Source organism: Accipiter gentilis, chromosome 11 (assembly GCF_929443795.1).
Source record: "Accipiter gentilis chromosome 11, bAccGen1.1, whole genome shotgun sequence".
NCBI classification, from domain to species: Eukaryota; Metazoa; Chordata; class Aves; order Accipitriformes; family Accipitridae; genus Astur; species Astur gentilis.
This window is the reverse complement of record NC_064890.1, coordinates 2,402,225-2,425,401: the sequence shown is the minus strand read 5'-3', so window position 1 is coordinate 2,425,401 and position 23,177 is coordinate 2,402,225. Positions and strand designations below refer to the sequence as shown.

The 23,177-nt window shown below is 42.0% G+C and overlaps 1 protein-coding gene across 2 annotated transcripts in view; it reads left to right on the top strand.

The window, feature by feature from the left end:
* Positions 1-15,286, top strand: part of LRGUK (leucine rich repeats and guanylate kinase domain containing) — a 53,718-nt gene extending 38,432 nt beyond the window's left edge. The window contains exons 17-21 of one of the 2 annotated variants that reach the window (XM_049813762.1): positions 2,081-2,169; positions 8,501-8,608; positions 10,774-10,803; positions 13,940-14,109; positions 14,540-15,286. In XM_049813762.1, the coding sequence (XP_049669719.1) occupies positions 2,081-2,169; positions 8,501-8,608; positions 10,774-10,803; positions 13,940-14,109; positions 14,540-14,691 (549 nt within the window). In that variant the 3' untranslated portion in view covers positions 14,692-15,286. Of the gene's footprint in view, positions 1-2,080; positions 2,170-8,500; positions 8,609-10,773; positions 10,804-13,939; positions 14,110-14,539 lie in introns of those variants that run through there. The other variant, XM_049813763.1, reaches the window with a different exon arrangement.
* Positions 15,287-23,177: the final 7,891 nt, after the last annotated feature.

The window sequence follows — 23,177 nt, the reverse complement described above, 5'->3', positions numbered from 1 at the left end:
AAAGCTTTAAACTTTGTTCCATTCCAGGGTTATGATGTCATTATGATGAATGATGGCTTGGCAGGCATGACTTGCTGTACAATTTTGCCACTATCTCTGTATTTATAACTACCTCTGATGTTTAGAATTAGTGCTGTAGATGGAGCAAAGTAACAGACCCACCTGCCCCCATTTCCCAGGCTTTAAAAAAGGCTGTCTTAGGTGTGGAGAAGAGTATGATTGTAAAATGGCTGACATAAATAGGGAACCTCCCATATTTCAGTCTTCTGAAATGAAATACCTCTTTTCAAGCCATACAGAATTCAGCACATGTCACAAGTGGTGTTCATTTTCATGTTTCTTTCATCCAAAGGTTTGTTAGTTTAATATGAGAGAAAAGCCAGAATATTTCTTACCTTGGTGGAACTCTGCCATCGCTCCTACCCCAGCAATTTATCTTTCTTACTTTTTATTTTATCTTTTTTATTTTTATTTTGAAATTTTACATTTTGTCAAGTCAGAGAGAACTGGTTTATGATGAAGGAGGCTATCATTTACCTTGGGTTTAACTTACTTAATGGCCGCAAGGCTCTCTTTCTTATTAGTGTCCTTGTTCAGCGCTGGTAATACCTTTTTGTTATTTACTACACTAAGTTTCCAATATATTTTTACATGCAGAGGAAGCTTTACAGCATCAGCTGAAGTGTCAACATAGTAAAACATTCAAGGTGAAACACAGGTGCCTCTTAGACCATATTTAATGAGAAGAATATAAATATGTCTGTGGCCTTAATGTAAAATTTTGTCTAAACTTTTGCATTTGTGACTGCAACTGATTTTTGTGCTTTTGGCACCCAAATAATGTGCTGTCACTGCAGTAACCACATTCCACTCCCATCATGTAGAACTGGAAAACAAAAAATATGAAGAAATTAATGTGAATTATCCACAAGCAAAATAAGAAGCAGGATCTGCGGCTCAGGGAAAGACAGCAGATCTGATTCCTTGTAGCCTTATCCCTTGTGAGCATGCCAACCCTGCACTAATTTCGTGTGGCTGTAATTAACTATGTAAGGTATGAACAGAAAGGTACCTATACCTGTAATCCACACAGAAAAAAAAGGTCAGAATTATATCTTTACCAAAAGAAAGCAAAACAAGACACAAGCTCAGTGAGCATCTAAGCAGAGCCTTACTTAGCATAAATAGTGAAGGAAAGTGAAGGAATTCACAATAGTCATAATGTGAGCATTCAGCAGATTAACTATATTCTCTTTCATTGCTCATACCATGACAAAACACCTCTGTTACAAACATGTGATTTAGCTATTAAATTGATAACTATCAATGCCTATCATTCGATAAAAAAGCAGGATTTAATAACTTTGCTCTGTGATTTACATTTTATTTTTTTTAAGCACATGGTAGTGCTGCATTTGTCTGACCTGAGAAATTACATTGTCCTACAGCACATGTTAATTAACTCGCCCTTAAAACTCGAGACCACATTTTCCAGTCTGCTGAGATCATAATGTGTTCATTGTACAAAGTCATTTTAACTAACTGAAATTTGCAAAAGGTAATTCCTTCTTTGAGGGGGGAATATTGGTTGATACAGAGTTGGTAAGGTAGGTTTTCTGCATTGCTGGAGCAAGGAGACACTGTATTTAAGATGTAGCGGAGGCAAATTCTTCTGAATTGAGTTCCTTGTTGGTGAAAAGAAGTGTAAGACAACAGCATAGCTAGAATTATCCCTGCTTTAACATATTGGAAGGTTGGGATGCATCAAAGCGCTTCTCTGCAGATACTCCTTCCTGCTACACCCTGGCACATTTTGACTACTATGAAGAAATGGAGCTTCGCTGGAGATGAAGATCGTAATTTTTCAAAGCCAGCAAGATTTCAGACCAAAATTTGGTTTGTGTAGATTGGTGAATCATATTTAGCACCTCATTAGTTATAAAGTTGCTCTGCTATTTCCCCAGAATATATAAATGCATATACTTTAGAGTCTTACCAAAAGAGAGGAATATCACAGCCAGTTAAGTTACCTTATATACTTTTAAGTTGCTATATAAAGTTGGTCGTGTTTCTTTATCAGGAAGAAGCTTCTCTCCAAAGGCGGCGTTCTGCAGCACGTCAGGCTCTGTCAGGGAAGGCACCTAGTGCGTGTGTCCAGCTGTTTCAAAGGTAATGTAGAGTGGTTTCAGCCAAGTCCTTTTCAATAAAGTGAAAAATGCCTATTTAAGATTTCTTCTCCACTGCTTTTAAGGATGAATGATTAGAAGTTGTCAGGGATTGCAAATCTCATAGACAACTCTCCTTTCTATCACTTTTAAATCTAGCCCAAAAAATATATCACATACTGCCTGTCTTCTGACTTGGGAGTGCAGCAGTCCCAAAATATATATCGAAAATGTATGAGGCAGAGCCATCCACCAGTAACTTGTCTAAAGCTATGAAATTATTATATGTGTCTTCTCTGAGAGAGCAAACAAGGATCATTTTTCTGGCAACTCACAGTCTCTGACATGTTTTTTAGCACTACTAGTAATTAGTGTTGGAAAAGTCACAGCCGTGCTCAGCACAAGGTTGTTTGCTGCAGTACATCTTCTGTGGAGATCTCTGTTTAAAGTAGAATTTCTGAAAGCTGATTCTACTTCCTAATTTTTATTTTTTTTTTAGAAAATGGATCCTATCTTGACTGTCTCTCTTCCTTCTTCTTCCTCATAGTCACAGCCCTGCAAAAAAGGTGTTAAAACTCTGTGAATTCAATGTATCTTCTTTGATTGATCCTTTGTAGCACACCTGCCTTCCCCTGGTGTAAATCTTCCTAACCTGAATTCTTTGCTTGCTTTTCCTACCTGCCATGAAAAGGCTCACAGTGTTGACATTTAAAGTATCACATAGGCCTCTAAATCAGCAATCATCAGAAGGAATAGAAAAGTTCACACCTTTCAGCTCATTTCAGGCCTGTACAAATGCAGTCACCAATTGTACATACCAGATGCGTTGATGAAAATCATTCCAATGACAAAGTCTGGAGATTGACTATTAAAAAAAAAAAAAAAAAAAAAAGCAAGCAAGAAGGAAGAAAAACCCTACTGAGTTAAACTGTCTCTAGAAAACCAATGGCAGAAGCTTACAGGCAGAGATGCATAATTATGATGCATTTTCCAAATCTTTACTTAGAGAAAAGGTTTTTTTTAAGTAGCTGATTCATTCATTTTAAATTATGTTGAAATAAGAAGAAAAATGGAAATCAGTGTTTTCTTATGCTAGATATTTTGGGTTTGTTTTAGTGTTGCAGTGTGAACTGTTCCTCTGAGTCTGCCTTAGTCTGTTGCTCTTTGCTCCCTTTATTCCACTATACTTGTTCACTGGAAGCTGATTTTGGAGTTAAGTATCAGACTGCTTTGGCAGAGCTGTCAGGCAGGTGAGAGAAAATCCTGTCACCCCCAATCAGCATTTGCAATTACTAGGCCTCAAGGGATAGATGCGCTCAGCAGAATTGGAGGCAAGAGTAGACAACACCCCATTCCATGCAAGAGGTTAAGTCAAGAGGTGCCATAAATATGAATGCTATCAAATGGTTGAAATTCTGAGAGACCATCTAAATCCTAGAATGTAGCAATTAGATAACAGAGAACCTGGTAGGTCATATAGTCCAGTCCAGCAGCAAGTGTATGGTTGTTCTATTGAGCATGGTTTTTTATACAGAAATTAATCAAGTTTTAAATACCCATAAGAGAGGGGCTTTCACTTTGGAAAAGCCCACCTGGGTTTGATGGTTCCTTCTTTCAATATATAACTACGGACCTGGGTCATGAGTGGCTTAAAAGGTTATTGCATGTCATTTTAGCTGGGGTCACCATCTTTGTGCACACTCTTAGCCCATAGGAAATGTAAGGTCATGTGGCTTTCTTTAGCTTTTATCAAGGACTAAGCAAGGAATGTCTTACACAACCACAATATGTGCGACTGAGATGACACAAGGTAATTCATTATGTCATTATTCATAGTAATATTAGCAGCAGCATCCAAATAATTTTGGGGCAGACTTTTATCTTGTTTTATACCTCTCCATGGTTCATTCTTAAACTATATATATGTTGTAATGTCTTTTCATTTTTCCCTGTAAGTCTATGCTTAGTAAATTCAGGAGGGTTACTATAAAGTCTTGCTAATTTGTTAATTAACTCTCAAAATTGATCAGTTCAGAGTATTTCAAGTGTCCCTGCAAGAAGTGCTGGCAAAGAAGACACTACAGCCTGCATCTGAGGCACCATACTTCATTGTCTCTGCATATGTTGCTCAAAAATTACACCAATCTTTTTGTGCAGCCATTATTGCGTGAGATATCTGGGTTCAACATCTCATTTTGTTGTTATGTCTCAATCCATCTTGGCTTTAGTGCTTCCCAGATTTCTATCTCCTATGGAATATCCATGTTATACGTTGTTTTCTTTCAAGCTGTATTTTATTTGGAGGTTTTTATTTCTCTTTTTACTTGGCTACATAAATGGGATAGGTCATGCCTGTTTAAAATCCAGTTTTAAAAAACTCTTGCTGTCTATTCTTGCTTTAATCTTATCAGCTTTGTTCTGATGAATTTTTATTTAGAATATGATACACCTTTTCTTTATTTTCATTGTCAGCAGCAGTGCATAAATGTACCTTGTCCACTTAATCAGTCTGCTGTTATGTAAAAATATGATTTCTTTCACTGGTAATGCATCCGGCCTTATACAGGGTTTCAGCTGATGAATCTTGATGTAGTAGGCTTGCTGCCATAGCAGTCATTGTTGGGGAATACTGCTCCTCTAGAGGAATGAAGAGAAAAGAATATGCACCCCTGCTTCAGTTACTCCAATGTTAAGCCTCACTTTTACTCTGAACTTCCAGTGGAGTTTGAATTGACTGAAGATACGGACTTGTGACTAGGAGAAGCAAGCATGCAATTGGTTCTGTCTGTTCTGGCCCTGGGGAGATGACACCTTGGAGCAAAGTGGGGCAGATAGAGAGAAGGAACTTCGTTAAAGCAGACTAATTTCAAATTGTATTGGGAAATACAAGAGGACGGTCCATGCTTGCTGTGCTGGATGGAGTTGGTATAGAATGGAACTTTGTTCTGAGGGCATTGCAGGTAACCTGAAGCAAAATAAGACAAGTACTTTAAAAAGTAGATGATTATAATTTCAAAAGTACAAATTTTTGACATATGCAGGTAATTGATTATGTATATTTTTAGCACATAGAAATACCAGGATGATTATCTAGAAGTTTCTACAATGTCTTGCTGGAATTGAAGATTTTTTTTTTGGATGTTGGACTAGATTTTAATTTATATGAGTAGCTCCGTTAAAGCGGTGATTTATTTGAGGATTTGTATCCTGATTTCTGTGGTTGAAAAGGGCTATCAGTGCAAAGTAGGGGGTTTTGTGTCCAGACATTTTTTGTCATGTGACAAGGAAGAATTCAGTCACTTTAGTATTTCTTCAGTGGCAGTGCTGGCTCATACACACCTGCCCCTTCCTTTTCTTCCACTACCCGCTCTGTGCTGCCACTGGCCCCAATGTCGTACAGCTTGGTGATGAATTAGATAAAGGTACAGATCAGGTTTTGCCAAACAAAAAGGTTGTTTTTTCAGCCAGATCAATATCACTCACTCTCTGAAGAACCACTTGTGCTGGTATTATGCTGAGAGAGGACTGGGAGTGTAAATAGGTGGCTGCAGACCAGAAATCGTAGAAGGCAGAGGCAGCTCAGCTTGCTTTTGAGCAGTGCTGCTGCAGAGAATGAGAACTGTAGTTCAGCTAGGAGTGAATCTAAATTCTATGAAATATATGAAACGGATGCCAGAAATGATATATGCAAAAAAGTTCCTGAGGTACTAGATGTTTTGAATTTCTTGTGTATCTGTAAATATTAAAAGATTCTTTAATGCTTAATCTCATCGTTACACATTTTAATCCAGACTGAAATACATTGCTTGATTTTCCTGAGTATGCATTAGAAATTTTAAAAGTGGTGTCACACAAGAATCTAACCTATTTTATTTATTGCAACCCCGCAGGGTTATCTACATAAATTTAGATTCTTAAATCCAAATTACTGAAAACCTGGCCTCTTTATTTTTTTGCCTGTGGCTGTGTGCAGGTGTAATTAAAGTAATTTTGATGTCTCATTGCCTAATATAATGTACGGGCAACATTTGGTGGTTTGCTCTGAATAATTTCACTAGTTGTCTGTTTGTTTGAGGGTAATAAATAAGGGGTTGGGTTGAAGTCTCGTTCAGATCAGGCCTTTAGCTAATGATTAACTTCTTGATTTTGTCTAAATGTTGCTGAAAGAACTGGAGTAAGCAAGAGCAGGCATCACCGAGAGGAGAATTTATAACATGCAGTCTTGCTTTTCTGAGTTGGAAGAAATCCGTACACTTTACAGTTTCACTGGAGCTCCTTGCCAGAACTGGGAAGAGAAAAAATCCATGGTCTACCTGTGGTTGAGACACTCTCCTCAGGTTGTATTTGCTTGCTGTAAGCGTAAGATCTGCATGCATGTGGTTGCGTGCATGTCTTGCAGACCCCCTTGTCTAGTCAACCTCTGACTTCAATGTAATTTTGCTTTTCAGTTTTAATCTATGCCCCTCTTAATGACAAAACTAGGACATTGTTCTGAACTACATGGATATGCCTTTTCACAGGGTGCTATTTAACTTCTCCAGCCTGTTCTCCTTTCTTTTTTTTTTTTTTCCCTAGCTGGGGCATCCTGGTGCAATTTCAATTACACTCTGAGCCTAAACACCTATAATGACAGTACAACAGTTGAGGGGCAATGTAAAGAAGACATTTAGTGCAGAGGTAGAAGGTGAAAAAACATCCCTATAGCACCTTTAAATATGCATATTTTTCTTAGCTGTTGGGCGTGTTGGTTTAAGTTTATTTATCAACTGAGATGTAGCTTCTGACAGTGGGTTGCGGGTTCTGAATCCAAACCTTTGCTCCAGGAAGTAGAGTTCATTTTCCTGTGGTGACTCAGTCCTTGGAGGGATGGCCTTGAATCCTGTCTTCAAATTTCTGCTTTGACTTACAACCTCCATTGTTAGGCTGTGTATTTCTGTGCTATATACTGAACAGAGTTCTTTGCTGAGAGATTTTTCTCTTCTTTTCTTTTCTTTTTTAATTTTTTTTTTTTATTTCCATGATGTGGATTTACAAGAAATGATTTCTGAGAGCACTCAGCTATGGGGGCCATTAATGGAATCAGGCCCTTTCTCCTGTGTAATTGTTTCAGATTTTGATCTGAGCCGATAACGAACAAACACCATTACCAGCCTTGAGAGTGAAACAATAACAGCTTGAGGCCTTACACTAGGGAAGCTTTATTTATAGGTGTTAATAATAAGAAGAAACTAAAGAAAGGGAAATTTAAAGATGAAGAGTAGAAAACCCTTGCTTGCAATGCACAGTGTATTGGGGCTAGGGACTGATTCTGAGGAGGAGTGGGAAAAGCCTCATCACTGAAGTACCAGAAGACCCACAGTGGGGAACAGTCCTGCTTTGGCAAGATAAAGAGGCATGAAAAGACAGTTTGAGATTCCAGCCTCTCTGTTCCCTATGGGAAAGTGGCAGTAGTATACTTGTTGTCTTAATGGCCTATGGGTGTCATTGAGGGCTTGATGAAGGACTTAACAGTTTGTGGGTTTTTTTCCAAACTGTAGAAATAAGTCTTCAGAAAAGATATGAACTCTCCTTAAAAACCTAGCTTCTCACATGGAGCAAGAGTTCAGCAGTTGCTACTGCAGTTAAAAACGTTCTTGACAAGCCTCCTAGGGAAACTAGAAAACGGCACACACAAAAGTTACAGAGGCTCATTGCCCTTAAAAATAAACAGATTCCTTCAGAGTTCAGCTGAGGTGTGTTGGTGGGATTGCTCTGGTACAGGGGGTAGATGTATGGAATCTTTCAATAGTTACAATTTTAAGTTCAGCATTTCATTAAGGACCTCTTATGTTTGGCAGTCTTCAGTGCTGCATCTCTTTGGTTTTAGCTCTGTGGTTCAATTCTATAAATAAAGTAGTGTCAACACTGCAGTTATCAGGAATGCTTTTTTTTAGGTGTTATGCATAGCAGTGAAGATGAAACTTCTCACATTGTGAGTTAGTCACAAGTGGTGGGATTAATCTCACCCGATCTTGGGTGTCTTTAATAAAAATGTCTCTATCTGAACAAGTTGCCATACATTGCTCTGTCTCAGTGGAGAGTGATTCATCCAACCTGCTTTAGATCTCTACTTAAGCTTGAGTTTATTCATACTGTAGCTGCAACTGTTCATCTCCATTGGCCATAAACAGAGCCTGGATTACTACCTACAACTGTTTATTGCAGCTTCTTTCCCACTGCAGATAACGCTCCCCTCCATCTGAACAGGTCTTGTGAACTCACTAAGCACTAATTATGCTGTCACAGTATATAAATGCATGTAACAAGCACTTTATTTTATTTTTGTATCATTTTAGGGATCTGGCAGTCACTCCTGCACCGAGCAGCTCCCATCAACAACTACTGGAACCAACAATACACACTTCCCGAGACAAGAGCTTCCCCCTGACTAACCCAGAGAGCCGGTGAGTTCAGTTTCTGAGACAGCAGATCATCACTGGGTGGAATGAAGGTTAATGCTGCAAGATCTGATACCATTTCCCAAGCAAATGCAGTTGTCTCATCTGTTACACCAACAGCCTTATTAAACACATGTTACTCCAGCATAAAACAAAGTCTTCTCATTCATGGGAATGGTTTCATTAAGACATCATAATTCACATACACAGAGAGGGAATTTCAAGAGCTTTCTATCAAGAGGATGTTTGAAGGGAAAAAGATGCTGAAAGAAACTTGGTCCAGGTATAGAAAAGCAGAAATTGAGTGATAACTATTGGGTTTTTAAACAAATTTACCAGATATTGCTGTCAGAATTATTTCTCATTCTCTCTTTAGAGGATTACCATAGTTACTGTTGAATACCATTTGGGAGGCTCTGGGTGATATCAGGATGTTCATATCTCATCCATGAGACAGCAGACTCCACCAGGATAGCTCTGTAGTGCCTTTGTAGTGCCTTTACCTTCTCTTAGTATCTCAGCCATTGCTGCTATGCTTCATATCTTGTCCAGCATCTCTGCTCATGAGTGATGAACATCCTCATTTATTTGTACCATAGTGAAACAGGCTCTGAGGTATGGGAGGGAGACAACACCTATCTCATTTAAAGCTTGTATAGAGAAGAGGATAGAAGAAGATTTGAAGAGGCTACATCTTCAGTGTCTTTTAGGCCTTCAGCTATGAAGCGGGCTATATTTTCCTGACTTGCTCTGCAGGTCTGCAATGCCTCTTACAAGATGGCTGTGACTTATTCTAATGGTCCTGTTCTATAAGTACATCTGAGCTCTGGCTGCCAAAAAGCCTGTCTGCTGTTGTGGCAAATGACGTTGCAGCCTTTCTATTCAGTATCCTTGATAAGCTTCTTTTTCCCCTCTTCTGGCCATCTGTTGTGATCTCATGCTCAGATGGGATACACAGAAGTGGACGGATGCCACACAGCATGACCTAGAGAAGCCTAACACACCAGATCCCCCATCCTCACTAGGAAATAGGTGTGTGCTTGTAGCCACACTCTGCTCACCCTTTGGAACCTACCGCAAAGCTCATCTGAAAGCTGCAACTTCGAGTGAGCTGATGTCTATGCTGTATGGCTGTTGGTAAACTTGAATTTGATTGTGGGTTCAATCCCATGTCTGATATCTTGTTCTCATTCCGTACAAACCAAGGTACCTTTCCTGCTGTATTTAAACATACCATACCATGTATTTTTCACCTGTATGTTTTCACATCTTTTAAAAATCACTGTTAAATAACCTCCTAAACACACATTAGGCAGCTTTTCATGTTAAGTCAGACTGATGAGAAATGCTGAGCATCTTTATAAGATTTCAACCCTTTCACTTCATTCCTCATCTATTAAGCAGTATTCTTAGCTAAACTTGCTGTTGAAAAAAAAATCTCAGCATTCCTTTTATATCCTAGAGAGACTGCCAGTTCCCTCTATGTGATGTACTACCTGCCACTGTAATTACAAGTAGTTAATTAGCATGCTGTAAAAAGGTTGAAACCGTAGGCCTCTGCAGATTCATTTGTCCTGAGTATTTGTGCCATGGTGGAGCATGCTGAAAGGGAAACAGAGTGAGCGTATGAGAGAAACTGAGCGCGTAATAGGTTGCAGAGGGATTATGCATCATCTGTCCTTACCAGTAAGAGGCAAGACCTGTAACTCAAATGAATGTGAAGCTATGATGAGTTGTAAAGGTCTTACCCTTCACATATGGGAATAAATATGTCTTTCCACTCCACCACATTTTGGTGTTTTGATTTTAGCAGTGTTTTCACTTAGCACTGTTAATAACGCAGTGGGAAAACAACTGTGAGGAGAGAAAAAGCAAGCTGCTAATCTGATTTATTTTCTGTGCATGCATCATGGCCTACAGCAAAATTGTATAGAGTCATGTTGTCAAATCCTTTTCCAAGGGAAATATGGAAAGTTTGGAAGAAATTTGCTTATAGGTGTGATTGATGGAAATGCTGTTGTATAGATGCATTTGAAATATTGGTGAGAAAAATCCCACATTTCTGAAGTATTATAGTAAAGCCTGTAGTAGTTTTGTTTGAATATTGAGGTGTTTTAATATTTTCTTTTTCTTTCTCTCCAATTTTATGCTTTCAACATTTGCCATGGAAGAAAGAATAAACTAAAAAAAGCCATCAGGGGGTAAGAGCATGAATGTATTGACCTCCAGGCAGAGTTAATGAAGGAAATACAGTTTTCCAAGATCAGGGACTGCCAATTAGTCTGATATCTCACTGGGAAACAGGTGTCCAGGTCCCAAATTTTTTGCATTGTTTCTCAAATCTGGCAGTTTTTATTTAAGCTTGAGCTGTGGTGGAAACAGCATCATTATTCTTCAGGTCACTAATACTTGGTGGATTCAAGTCCTGCAGTTGTTCTGTTACTTCTGCTCTACAAGTAAAATAGATGATCCTGATTGCATTTACTCAAAAGTGAAAATTAAAGGGTTTGTTTGGAGGTCTGCCCACTGACCTGCAGTTTTCAGCAGGACAGTTTCTAATTAGATCCATGGCTTCTTTTCATTGCTAAGACCATAGGTCTTCTCCTTGAACATAACCTATGATGAGCTAGTCTTTCCTGATTTCACAAAAGAAAACACCATGTTAATTTCCATGGTCTTTTGAAGTCTTCCGCTGGAGGCTGAACTCTCCCACACATGAAAGTGTGGATTTTTTTGCCTGAGGTTCCATTTGTTTTCACTCATAGGCTTAAACAATTTATCATTGCCTTTGGTGAGTAGCAGTCCTTTAGGGCAATCTGTCTTAAAACTGTACTTTAAAGGGCTGCTACTCACCACAGGCAATGATAAATTTTTAGGTCCCTGTCTGCTGTATTTCATTACTCACTTTTACCAGTAGCGGTGTTTGTAAGGATATTGAATTGATGTGGTTAGAAGGAGAGCAGAAGAGAAGAGAGGAGGGGCAAAATATACTGAGTTGGAGAGTAGAAACTTAACTTCTTAATCTGTTGCTGTACCTTCATTATTTGCCAGTTTGAGGGTGGAGTAAACCTCACCTACCATTGACCAGTGCATTTAACAAAGAACCGTCTGAAATATTTAATTGCACGTCCCCATTCCTGCCAAACACAATCAAATGAAAAATACCCATCGACTGAAATATTATGGTATCATGTGCAGTGATATATGTTAGGGTTTGTCAGTCCAGTGCAACCATAATCTAAACAGTATCTATAGCAGTCCAGTGCTTTACTCCTCAACTCATTGCTAACACATTTTGTATTTAGTGCACACAGAATCCATTTATCTCATTACTCCATAGGGTGATACTGGGTTTTTTTAAGCTTCCTATTTTTAATTTCTTTTCCATTTAGCTGACTGGGAAATTTTACTAGAGGGAAAACTTTAAAGTCAGAACACATGCCTGCTTCACCTATAATAGTTCTCTGTTCTGTGCTAAGGCTGTCAGGGAAGGACAAAAGATAAGTTATCCAAACTCATTTACAGGTCACCTAGTAAAAGCACAGAGAAGAGGTAGGCTCTCAGCTCCTGTGCCCCACTACTCCCAAATACCTTGGACATCTAGATGGCAGAGACCTCATAAGCTCTAGTTTTCCACTTATTTTGGATGCTATTCTCATTGAGTAGTTTTACAAGAACCCTTAATTAAATTAAATATTTCCTGTGATGCTTGTACTAGAAAAGCCTGGGTGCCTACTTTCCCTTTACACCCTGCCAAGTGGTATGTAAATTATTTCCCACAGTTTACTTTGTCTTCTGCCCTTTAAGAGAGGGAAAGCTGGGGAGAAGGGCAATGAAGATTTTTTGTTGAGCACCTTAGAATGCTGGATTTTAACATAGTACATTCATGTAGTTGCAGCTAGAGATCCACAGAGGGTTAATTCCAACTATATGATACCTATTTTTAGCCTTTATTTGTAGGCAAATGTGTGACTGTGTTCTCTGAAGCAAAAGCAGTAGTCAGCCTTTTAGAAATGGAATAGATGTTGTTGAAGAGTCCAAGCTGCTGTTTATACTGAGCCTGAATTTACTACTCCTAGTAATTTCTTATCCCTACCACAGTTACGTGTGATGTGTATTACAGGCAGTTAAAATGAGATTACAACTAGGGTTAAACACTTGGCTAGAGCATTCAGTGTTTGATGAGCAACCCTGGATGTAGTGGACCTCAGAGGAAGACGCAAGCACTCAGTACATTACAGGATATAATATTCCTTTACCTTGAAGGAAATGGCAAAATTCTCATAGACTTCCACAGTACATCTAGTGACAAAATAATTACCTGTTTCTTACGGGAGTACCACACTGTTTTATCTCATTATTCGTGATCCCTTCTTTTTATTGTATGGATTTATTAAAACACCACTGAAATACTTACTTTCTTTTCCCCAGAACACTGTAATCACAGTATTCTCGCAAGCTAAAATGCTCCTTGCAAGAATTACAGGATGAAATTCTTTTGGCCTGCACCATGGATAAGATCAGGGTGGATAATCTTTGAACTTCCTTCCAGATTCATAAATCTATGAATTGGTTTCCCTCACCTAGACTAGAACAGTCCTTTCTGTATGAAGAGAGACATTATGAAATGTCTCAAACATTGCACCAGAAATGTATTACAGTTTTGCATTGAATAGGTAGTTATTGATCTCTCCATATCAATCAAGGCCTTTTCCTTACTTTTCTTGAAGTAAATTGATAGTATATAGACAGAAAGTGGAAGCCTTTATCAGAACAAGCTACAACATGGTTGTTATCATTTTCAGGGTCTCAGACCACTCAGGCTTTGGCTTTGAATAGATTTTCTGCAAGAGATGTAACAGGTCAGAGGTGCCTTGGGTACTACTCACTGGTAAATGGCTGCTCATGGTCTGTGTTGTCACTGGGGTACTACAGAAACACTTCTTTTCAAGGCAATTCCTGTTTTCTTTTACTCACCAAAAGAGAACATTGTCTGCAGTGCTGAACCACAGATTTGAAAACAAGGAGCTCTGAATTCTGATCTCAGATCTGAAGCTGATGCACTGTGTGGCATGAACCTCTTTATTGAACCTGTCTGTGTGAGTGATTAATTAAATCAATAAAGGAAAATTTAGAGAGGTAGTAGTTGTGTTTGCTAGCACTAGAAATTTTGAAAGAATTGTACTGTGTGAAAAAGCCTTGTGTAACTGATAAGTACGGGATTTCTTTCTGACTTTGACTGAGTTGTGTGACTGCAACATCAGTAATACTGTCAGACCTGGTGCATATGCTTTTTTTTATTGCTATTTTAAAGCATGAATCATTTTCCCCTCTCAGCTCCAGAGAATCTGGTCCTGCTAGTGGACGATTTCTAATCTCAGCTGGTACACATGCTGCTGAAGGTCTACTGGTTCAGACCCCTGTTCCCCATGCTCACCTTACTGAAGAAGCCAAAGCTGAACATCAAGATCCAAGAGGAGCTGAAAATAGAGTGGATAGATCGAAAGGTTTGACCCATATTCCAGTGTAACTGTTTTGCTCAGGCTGTGTGTCTTACTGTAATGATAGTGGCTTTATTTGGGTGACAGGGCAGCTTATTCGTGCTGCTGGTAATGACACTCTTATAAGCCGCAGTGTTATGATCTGGCAGAATCATTACAGTGTGAATGCAACATACTCAATACAGCAGCTTTCTCTCAAGGAACTTTTGGAGAAGTTAAAAATAGTGACTGCTTAGGCATAAAGTTGCTCTTACATATATGTATGAGGTAGAACAATCATTAGATTACCTGAAGATATTACTCTTCTCCCCGCCCCCCCCCCCCCCGCCTCAAAAAACTGGGTTTTCAGCTGCAGATATGTGTTGTGGTAAATTTTGACTTTTCATTGAGATAAACACCCCCTTAGTGCTTCTTCACTTATTTATAATTTCTGCAGAGACTGAGCTCCTGAATGACAATCTTCAAATCAAAACCAGCAAGTCCAAGACTGGTTCTTCTCATGTGCCTCAGCTCATCAAGTGGCCAGGCTCTCACTCCAAACCTGTCCTCCCTCCAATCCCATCTGGGCAGAAGAAGACCAACCCTTGATGGCCACTACTAACCAAGTCTTTCTCATGATGACACTGAATCTTTCTGTCTAACAGGAACACCGATTTTGATACATTTCTCTTCAACAAATCAAAGTCTATCAAATATTATTTCTAAATCCATTTCTGATTAACTCTCCCCCGAAAGTTATTTATTTATAACTTTATTAAAAAGTAATTTCTGTATTTCCCAAAGCTAGAAATTATTTCCCCAGGCAGTCTCAGCTGGGAAATGGTGTAGATTTTTTTCCTAACAGCCACATGACCATATCTTCCATTAATTTCTCTCTTTCCTACCCCCCCTATATTATAGATTTAATTGAGGTGTGGAAGCATCAGGGCCTCTGATAATATTGTGTATATTGTAGGACTAGTGAATTATTTTGAAGAGGGATTTTGTGAAATGTTCAGAGTTAAGTTGGGAGAGAAAACTAGTTCCAAGTCTTTTTTTTTTTTTAATAAAGTTTGGTTTTTTGAAGGGATGAGACATAATTCTTTGATTTGCAAGTGTATTTAAACAACCTAGTAAGGAGTCATCAGAAAAATTAGCACAATTTTTGAGAACTAGCGGAAGCTGTAAGTAGTATATGAAATTTGTTTTTCTGTATGTGGAGCAGAGCTCTGACAAGTAAATAAAACTCTTGAGTTAATGCTTGTCCTGATTAATTTTCATTACCATCTACTTGCAGAACAGATAGCAGAGCCCCTTTGCCCAAGCAGCTTCCCCCAAGGAGGGGCATTTGCTATTTGTATTACAGCGTGGGTACTCAGAGGTCTTTGCGTGCGCAGAAGAAGATGTGACTTGTTGCCGCAGTGTGGAGTCATGTCCGTGGAAGAGCTCTGGTTTACCTCACCATGCATGTTTGCAATGTGGCCAAGGGTTTTTGTTGATGAAATAGGATGAACTGAACTAAGCAACACAGCTCATGGTGAGTAATGGATAGATTCAGATAGCCTGACCTTAAATTCCAGTGAAGCCTGTAAAACAACTCAGCTTTTTATTAAGCCATTTCCTTTCCATATAGCAGCTGGCTGTGTCCTCAAGCTGAAGAACAACAGCTCTTCCAAGGCACCAGTTTTTTATCATTGATTTTGGCAGAACAAAAAGCAAGGCTGCTCCGTGGCCTGGGTTCAGGAGGAGTTCAGGCAGCCGAAGCTGCAGTTTCAACCTTAGTGAGTTTTTTGCCAAGGCAGTTCAGCGAGGTGGGTACCTGACTGCCACTGAATAACTACCTAACCTCCACAGTTTCTTCAGCAAATCCCACAGGGCTCTCCACGGCTGTTTTGCCTCTATAAATACCTTTGCAGAAGTTGGTCTGGCTGTTACAGCTGGCTGCATGGTTGATTGACATGGATACTGATGAGTGTATCAGTTTTCCCTGTTTTAAAGGCGATAGTAGTTTTGCCAGTGTTGTGGTTAATGAATACGTACAAGGTACCTCATGGTTTGTACATAGCAGGGCCAGGGGTGATCACACCTCCTCGCTTAAATGGGGAAGGTAGGACAGTCAGAGCAGATAAATCAGTTTTTTTCCTGGACACTAAAGTAAAACCCCATGTTTAGGCCTCTGCTCTGCGTTGCAGTCTGGGTACATGCATATGTCTGGAAAATAAGGGCAGTGGGTGTTGGGTGATACCCCAGTCAGGTCAGTGTCTCTTTCCTTTTGCTTTCCTTCCTGCCCAGTTCTCCAAGCCAAGACCACTTCCACATTCAGCCCCAGCTCTCCACTCTTCCCTTGGAGCGGTTACTCCCTTGTGCATAAAATAGAACAAAACATGACAAATTATCCCTGAATTGTACTGAATTTCCTCTGCTTGAAATGTGCAATCCTGCAAAAGCCTTGTACATCTTAAGCGAGTGAGCACAGTGATTCAAACTACTCATATTTACAGGAACAGTCTTAAACGTTAAGCTCCCCAGTGCAGGAATTGTATTTGTATTTTGATTATATAGAGCTGAGCTGAGTACAGGTGGTGTATAAATATGTTACTATTATTTCCCAGCTGTAAAAAGAAATCATTTGTTCTTCTGTGGTCAGGGTATTGGTTAGCTTACTTGCATTTGTATCAGACAGTAACATTTGAAGAGAATCTCCTATTTTGCAATCAGTTCTTGGGCCCTGAGCTTTCAAATACTTCCAAGTGTGGCACATTCAGTGGGGTTACACGTGCGGTCCAGGGAATAAGGACCGTGCATGGAAGTAGGACATAGGATTTTAAAAACACCAGGCAGAAGCTGATTTTGCTGAAGTAAATTCAGCAAAATATTCAGTTTCTTGCCTTTCGTCCCTAAGCTTTTACTGCCATACACTCTCACTTGTTCTCTTCCCACTCCCCAGCAGACCACAGATCGAATTGCTAACCTGATTTACGAGGTTCCCAAAAATAACTGCATTATGCTGACCTGCCCTTTGTCTACTGCACCCCGAAGCTTGGAACATCTGGCCAAGTTTGAAGGCAGAAGTGCCGTTGGATTGCTGATATGTAATATTTACATTTCATTTAGCAGATTGTGAAGCTTTGCAGTTCGTTGTTTTTAGTTTAGAGCGTTTATTTTTGGCTGAAAGTACAGAACTTGTAAGTTGGTGCCTATATATTTATAGACTGGCAGATAAAAGCAGGGCTGTTTCAGGGAACTCTGTTTTTATTGGCAGGAAGCGTGTTTGGATTACAGCGGAGTAACACCTTAAGTTAGTCATAGTCAAACAAGTCTCGGAGTCTTGAGTTTTACAGAGGGGAGTATAACAAGCTGTTTAATTTCCCTTTTTTAAATTAAACATTCAACGTTCAATAAAATCAGTAACTGTGGTTGCTGCCTTGTGAATGCAAATGGCTTTACCAGCCGGAGGATGTAGCTGCATGCTTATCACACGTGCTGTGTCCTAGCCCTGTGTTACACATCGGTAAATCAAGGCAGAGAGACATTCCAATGATTCGTGTTATCATCTCATGCGTTTTTTTTACAGGAACTGGGTCAGAACCCAGGAGTCCTGCGTCTCTGCTCGAATGCCAGGTCTTTGAGGTGAAGCTGAGAAGACTGTGCTTATGCACAAGTGTTTCGGGAAGTCAAGGGCAACTGTTTTATCCTGATTCCTCCCCCCAGGCCAGTAGGAACGTGGTAGGAGTTACAACACAGATGCTGTAGGACAAGGAGCTGCTGAATTAAGGAACGATGGGTTTGTTAGACATAAGGGGACAGTGTTTTAATACAAACCTGTGCCTGAAGGAGAGGATATGAAGTTTGCTAGCTAAAAGTTTGATGGACAGCTCAGTGAAGACTTCCAGGGGCTGCAGAATAGGTCCATAAATAGCTGCTCCTGCAAATCTGCTGAGCGTGTAGAGTGCTGAAGGCCAAGATGCTCCACGGATGATCACAGAGTGCACAGGCAGCCAGGGCAACCTGCTACCGGCTGAGTAGAAGATGAGAGCAGCAGATACGTGGTGGCTTGCGTTCTCCAGCACCCGCTCCCAAAATTAGTAGCTGTATTAAAAAAAAAAAAAAAGGCTGCAAAATGGTTTGGTTTGGTACTCTGACCTTCATCTCCCTGCCTCCCTCCTCCACTAAACCCACTGATACGGGCCCTAGAAGCTGGAAACCACTGGCAGACGTTTGACTTGCTCGTGAGACCACTGCAAGAGCAGCTACACCTTTTCATTTTATTTTTTAAAACATGTTCTGGAAACAAATGGGACTAGTTTCCAGTATTTTGTGCAGAGCATGCACATCCATTTCTAAAACTACCTTCCTGAAGCACCATGTCATGTCCCAGCATTGTCTGGCTGCCCAGCTACCTCTGCCTGCTCCCTCGGGAGCTTGTCTAATTGAATATGCTGTATAATATGCTGCTAATTTGGCAGCTGTCAAAATGAATTATAATTTTTTTTAACAGTGCTGTGCTGGGGGCGAGGACAGTTGCCGCTCAGTGTGATTACACCAACTGCCCGTGTTTCTCTTTGCATCCCTGACTCAAGGGAGACCTGGTGAAGGGCTCGAAGAAGACCCATCGGATCTTTCCCTGGTCTCACCCCACACTTCTAGCGTAGCTTCAACAGCTCCAGCTCCGAAAACTGCTTTGCCAGTCCATTTACCAGTTGTTACTTCCATCGCCAGCTGCGTTTGGAGTCTTACCCTCTCCCCATGGTCCGCAGGGTTGGAGCTCAAACAAGTGTCCCTTGGTACAGAGTCAGCCCCTGGGGTGCTCAGCGCTGCAGACCCTGCGTAAGCTCTCCACTAAATCTTGCTTCTTGGACATACCCTTTCGGTAACCCTAACAAAATATTTTAAGCTTCTGAGATATTTTCTTCTGCCTCTTGTAAGGTGGAGCGAAGGGAACCCTTGTAGCTGAGGCTGAATTTCATTTTCCTGCGGGGAGGACAAGGAGGAGGCGGCTCCTACATTCTTATCATTCGTGCTTTTCCCTGCTCATACCTCAGAGCAAGTAGGAGCACGAAGGTGTAAATCAATGTCCATTAGGGACCATGAAGGCTCCATAGTGAAAAATCCCCTATCCTCCTTCCAGAGAGGAGGTCTCTGGAGACCCACATCTCAATTCCCCCGGGCTTTTCTGGCTGGTAACAGCACAGAGGCTCACAGCAGTTAGCCCCTGCCTGGAGCTGATGGAGTGGCATCATAAATCCTCCAGCAGGAGAAGGATGATTTCCCCTATGTCAGAGATTATGTGGGGTGCAAAAGGAGCCAGGAATGGTATTCCTTGCACTAATCCCATGCCTTGGGGCTTCCATTAGTCAACTGCAGGGACTAGGAAGGACCACGTTCCTCTCCTCCCCTTACCTGACCTGATATTCAGTTGACTCCCAGTGTTGCTCTCCACCTTCCTCCAAGGCAGGGCATGATGCAGCGCTCCCCACGCCAACTGCCTGTGTTTCGTGTGATTGCACCCAGCTGATACGATCTCGGGCCACCTGAAACACAGCTAGTGTGCGGCTGCGCACCTTCACCACCAGCCAGACTCGACGAGCCGCACTGTCTTCCAGGTTCTCGGAATGGAGATCTACCAACAAGCCAGCAGCCTTGGCGGATGGAGGGGATCGAGGTATTTCTTCCTCTTCTCAAGGGCTGAAGCAGCCACCAGCACAGCAGGAATGATGCTCCAGGGACTGCTTTCTCTCCTCCTGTCCTGATGGAAGACACCTCTGCTTTTTTTAGGTCCTTCTGCAATGCCCCCTTTCTCTGCAGCAGTTCAAGCGTCACCGCTGTGTCATGCTTTGGGCAGCATCTGCTTTTTGCCCTCTGAAGAGGGGACCAAGCTATCAGCCCAGGGGCTGTTTCCACCCGTGCAATTTTGACCACCCAGGGTCTTTCTGGCAGCCCAAAGCAGGGATAACCCCTCATCTTCGCATGCAAGACCACCGGCATCTTCCCAGCAGAGCCGATGTCGCCTCCCCCTCCCCTGGCTCGTCCCCAGCACCTCCTGCTTGTGAAATGGGGCCATGATGCTCCCTGCTTTCCCTTCTCCCTCTCAGGCTGGAAAGGGGTAAATTAACTGTCCCCTTCCTCTGTGCTGAGGTCCTTTGGTCAAGGCAGGGTCGGTGCTTCCATCTTCCAGCTGCTCAGTGAGAGAGGGAGGGTGAAGGTTGAAAGCTGGCTGGTTGTAACTGTATGGAAGTGGAAAAATAATAATAAATGCTAAAAATAATAAATGCTAAAAACTTTGGAGAGCTGTCAAAGAAGGAAGGGTGCCAGCAGAGACCTGAGAGCCTGGGCCACGCTGGAGGCAAAAAAAATGGTTCTGTATCCTCCGAGCGCTTCCCCTCCCAAATTTCCCCTGTCAATAAATCTCACCTTCTTGCCCTCTTGGGCTCCAGCTGCTGATTTATGATTGCTATAATGAAAGACACTGAACAGAAATGAACTGTGTGGCTCCAAGTGATTTACAGAGACATCTTTATCCTTCTCCTGCCCCTTTCATTTAATTTAGTGGTGGGAGCAAGTTTTTTACACCTTGGAAGTGACAAGGATTTCATCGTGTTTCCCAAAGGAGTTCAAGGCTTTCCCTCTCACTTCAATAAAAAAAAAAAAAAATCCCTTGTTTCTCTCCAACCCACCATGGCAAGCCAGGCTGTGACGTGCCAAGGAAAGATTGAAAGCATTCATATAATCATAGAATCACAGAACGGTTTGGGTTGGAAGGGACCTTTAAAGGTCACCTAGTCCAACCCTCCCTGCAATGAGCAGGGACATCTTCCACTAGATCAGGTTGCTCAGAGCCCCATCCAACCTGACCTTGGATGTTTCCAGGGATGGGGCATCTACCACCTCGCTCGGCAGCTTGTTCCAGTGTTTCACTACCCTTATCATAATAAATTTCTTCCTTATATCTAGTCTAAATCTACCGTCTTTTAGTTTAAGACCGTTACCCCTCGTCCTGTCACTACATGTCCTTGTAAAAAGTCCCTCTCTGGCTTTCCTATAAGCCCCCTTTAGGTACTGGAAGGCTGCTATAAGGTGTCCCCAGAGCCTTCTCTTCACCCCAACTCTCTCAGCCTGTCCTCATAGCAGAGGTGCTCCAGCCCTCTGATCATCTTTGTGGCCTCCTCTGGACTCGCTCCATGGTCCATGGGGATCGAGAGCTCTTGCGCTCTATGGAAAGCATCCCTAAAGACCTGCCAGCTCTGTTCTGCTCCCTTGGCCCTGAGGGCAGTTTCCCAAGGGGTCCCATTGACTAATTCCTTGAACAGCTGGAATTTTGCTTTCCTAAAATTCAGGGTCCTGACTTTACTCTTTCCCTGACCCATATCCCTCAGGACTGCAAACTCCACCAGTGCCTGATCACTGCAGCCCAGGCTGCCTCCAATCTTGACATCACCGATTACCTCACTTGCATTGATGACAGTCAGGTCCCGTATCACATCACCTCTGGTAGGGCTATTACCTGGCTTAAGAATTGATCCTCAGTGCATCCCAGGAGTCTCCAGGATTGCCTACAGCTCGCCGTGCTACTTTTCCAGCACATATCGGGGTGGCTGAAGTCCCCTAGCAGGACGAGAGCCTGTGAGCACGACGTCCTCTGTAGCTGGGGTAAGAAAACTTCGTCAATAGGCTCCCCTTAATCGGGCAGCCTGTAGTAGACACCAACCACAAGGTTCCCTGTGTTGTCCCCATCTCTGATTCCTACCCATAAGCTTTCAACCCCCTTGTAGCTATTTTTCAGAGACAGCTCTTTACAATCGATCCATTTCTTGACATAAAGGGCAACCCCCCCGCCCCTCCTTCCTCGCCTGTCCCACCTGAATATCCTGGAGCCATCGACAGCCGCGCTTCAGTTGTAGGATTTGTCCCACCAAGTTTCAGTAACGGCAACTAGGTTGTAGCTTTCTAGCAGCACAGTGGCTACCAGCTCTACCTGCTTGTTGCCCACACTGCCTGCATTGATGTAGATGAACTTCAGCTGGGCTGCCGGCCGGGTCAGCTGCTTAGAGGAACACCCCTTAATTACTCGGAGGTATTTAACTGGTGTTTCCCTGTTGGTTCCTATTACCTCAGGAGCCCCTAGCTCCATTTCTGTAAGACTTCAGGAGTGCTCCAGTGTAACCAGCACGTCTCAGAGCAACAGGTTGAGGGCCCTCGCTGGCATTAATAAAAACACCAGCCCAAATTTAATGAAAGGCAAAAGATTTTGAACGGAAATTTCCAAGCTGATGAAAGCAGAGCCTGACCAATGAGGATTTATTAAATGAACGGCTGCCAGGGTCTGGTGAAAGATGATTTGTTAAATTACAAATATATATACTTGGCAACTGCTGGAGAACTAAGCATGCCTGTGAAAACTCAGAGATGGGGAAGGTTTAAAGGTGTATTAAACGTGAAGTGATGGCCAGGACTTTAGCACCACATCGCTGTTTTTGCAGTGATGGGAGACGTCACCAGGGTCTGGAAAGACCACAGTAATCACTTCATTTCTTGCTATTTTTTTGTTTTAAACCAGGTTCCACATGGGATGCTGGACCACTCAGCTCTGAGCTAATGCCAGGAGGCTTCATTTGCTATTTCAACCTCTCCTAGGATAACACCACGGCAAGCGAAGAGGCGCTCTGTGCTGCACAGACGGGATTCCCAGAAACTGGGAGCCTTAAACAACTGCTGAGTCTCACCTGGGGACCTCAGATCCTGACGGTTTCCTCAGCACCAACTGCTTCAGGCTCAAACTGCTTCCCTCTGCCAGGTCCCCCAATCCCTGTGGGTGCTGCTGGGGACCTCAGCTGCCCGACTCACCCACCTGGCTGCAACTGGAGACCACCTGCAGCAAGTGAACAGCTATCATTTATTGTAAGTGCAATTAAAGAGGAGCCTCCCCCAGGCCACCCTTCCCTTCTCTTGCCTTCCTACACCCCCCCAGCTCTTGGTTCAAAATCTTTTTAGTAGGAACCACAGCTGACAGGGCTGGATGAGGCCGGTGGTCCTGGCTCACTGCTGCACAGAGGGAGTGAAACAGCCAGCCTAATGAGTCTGCTGGCACCACGGGCCCT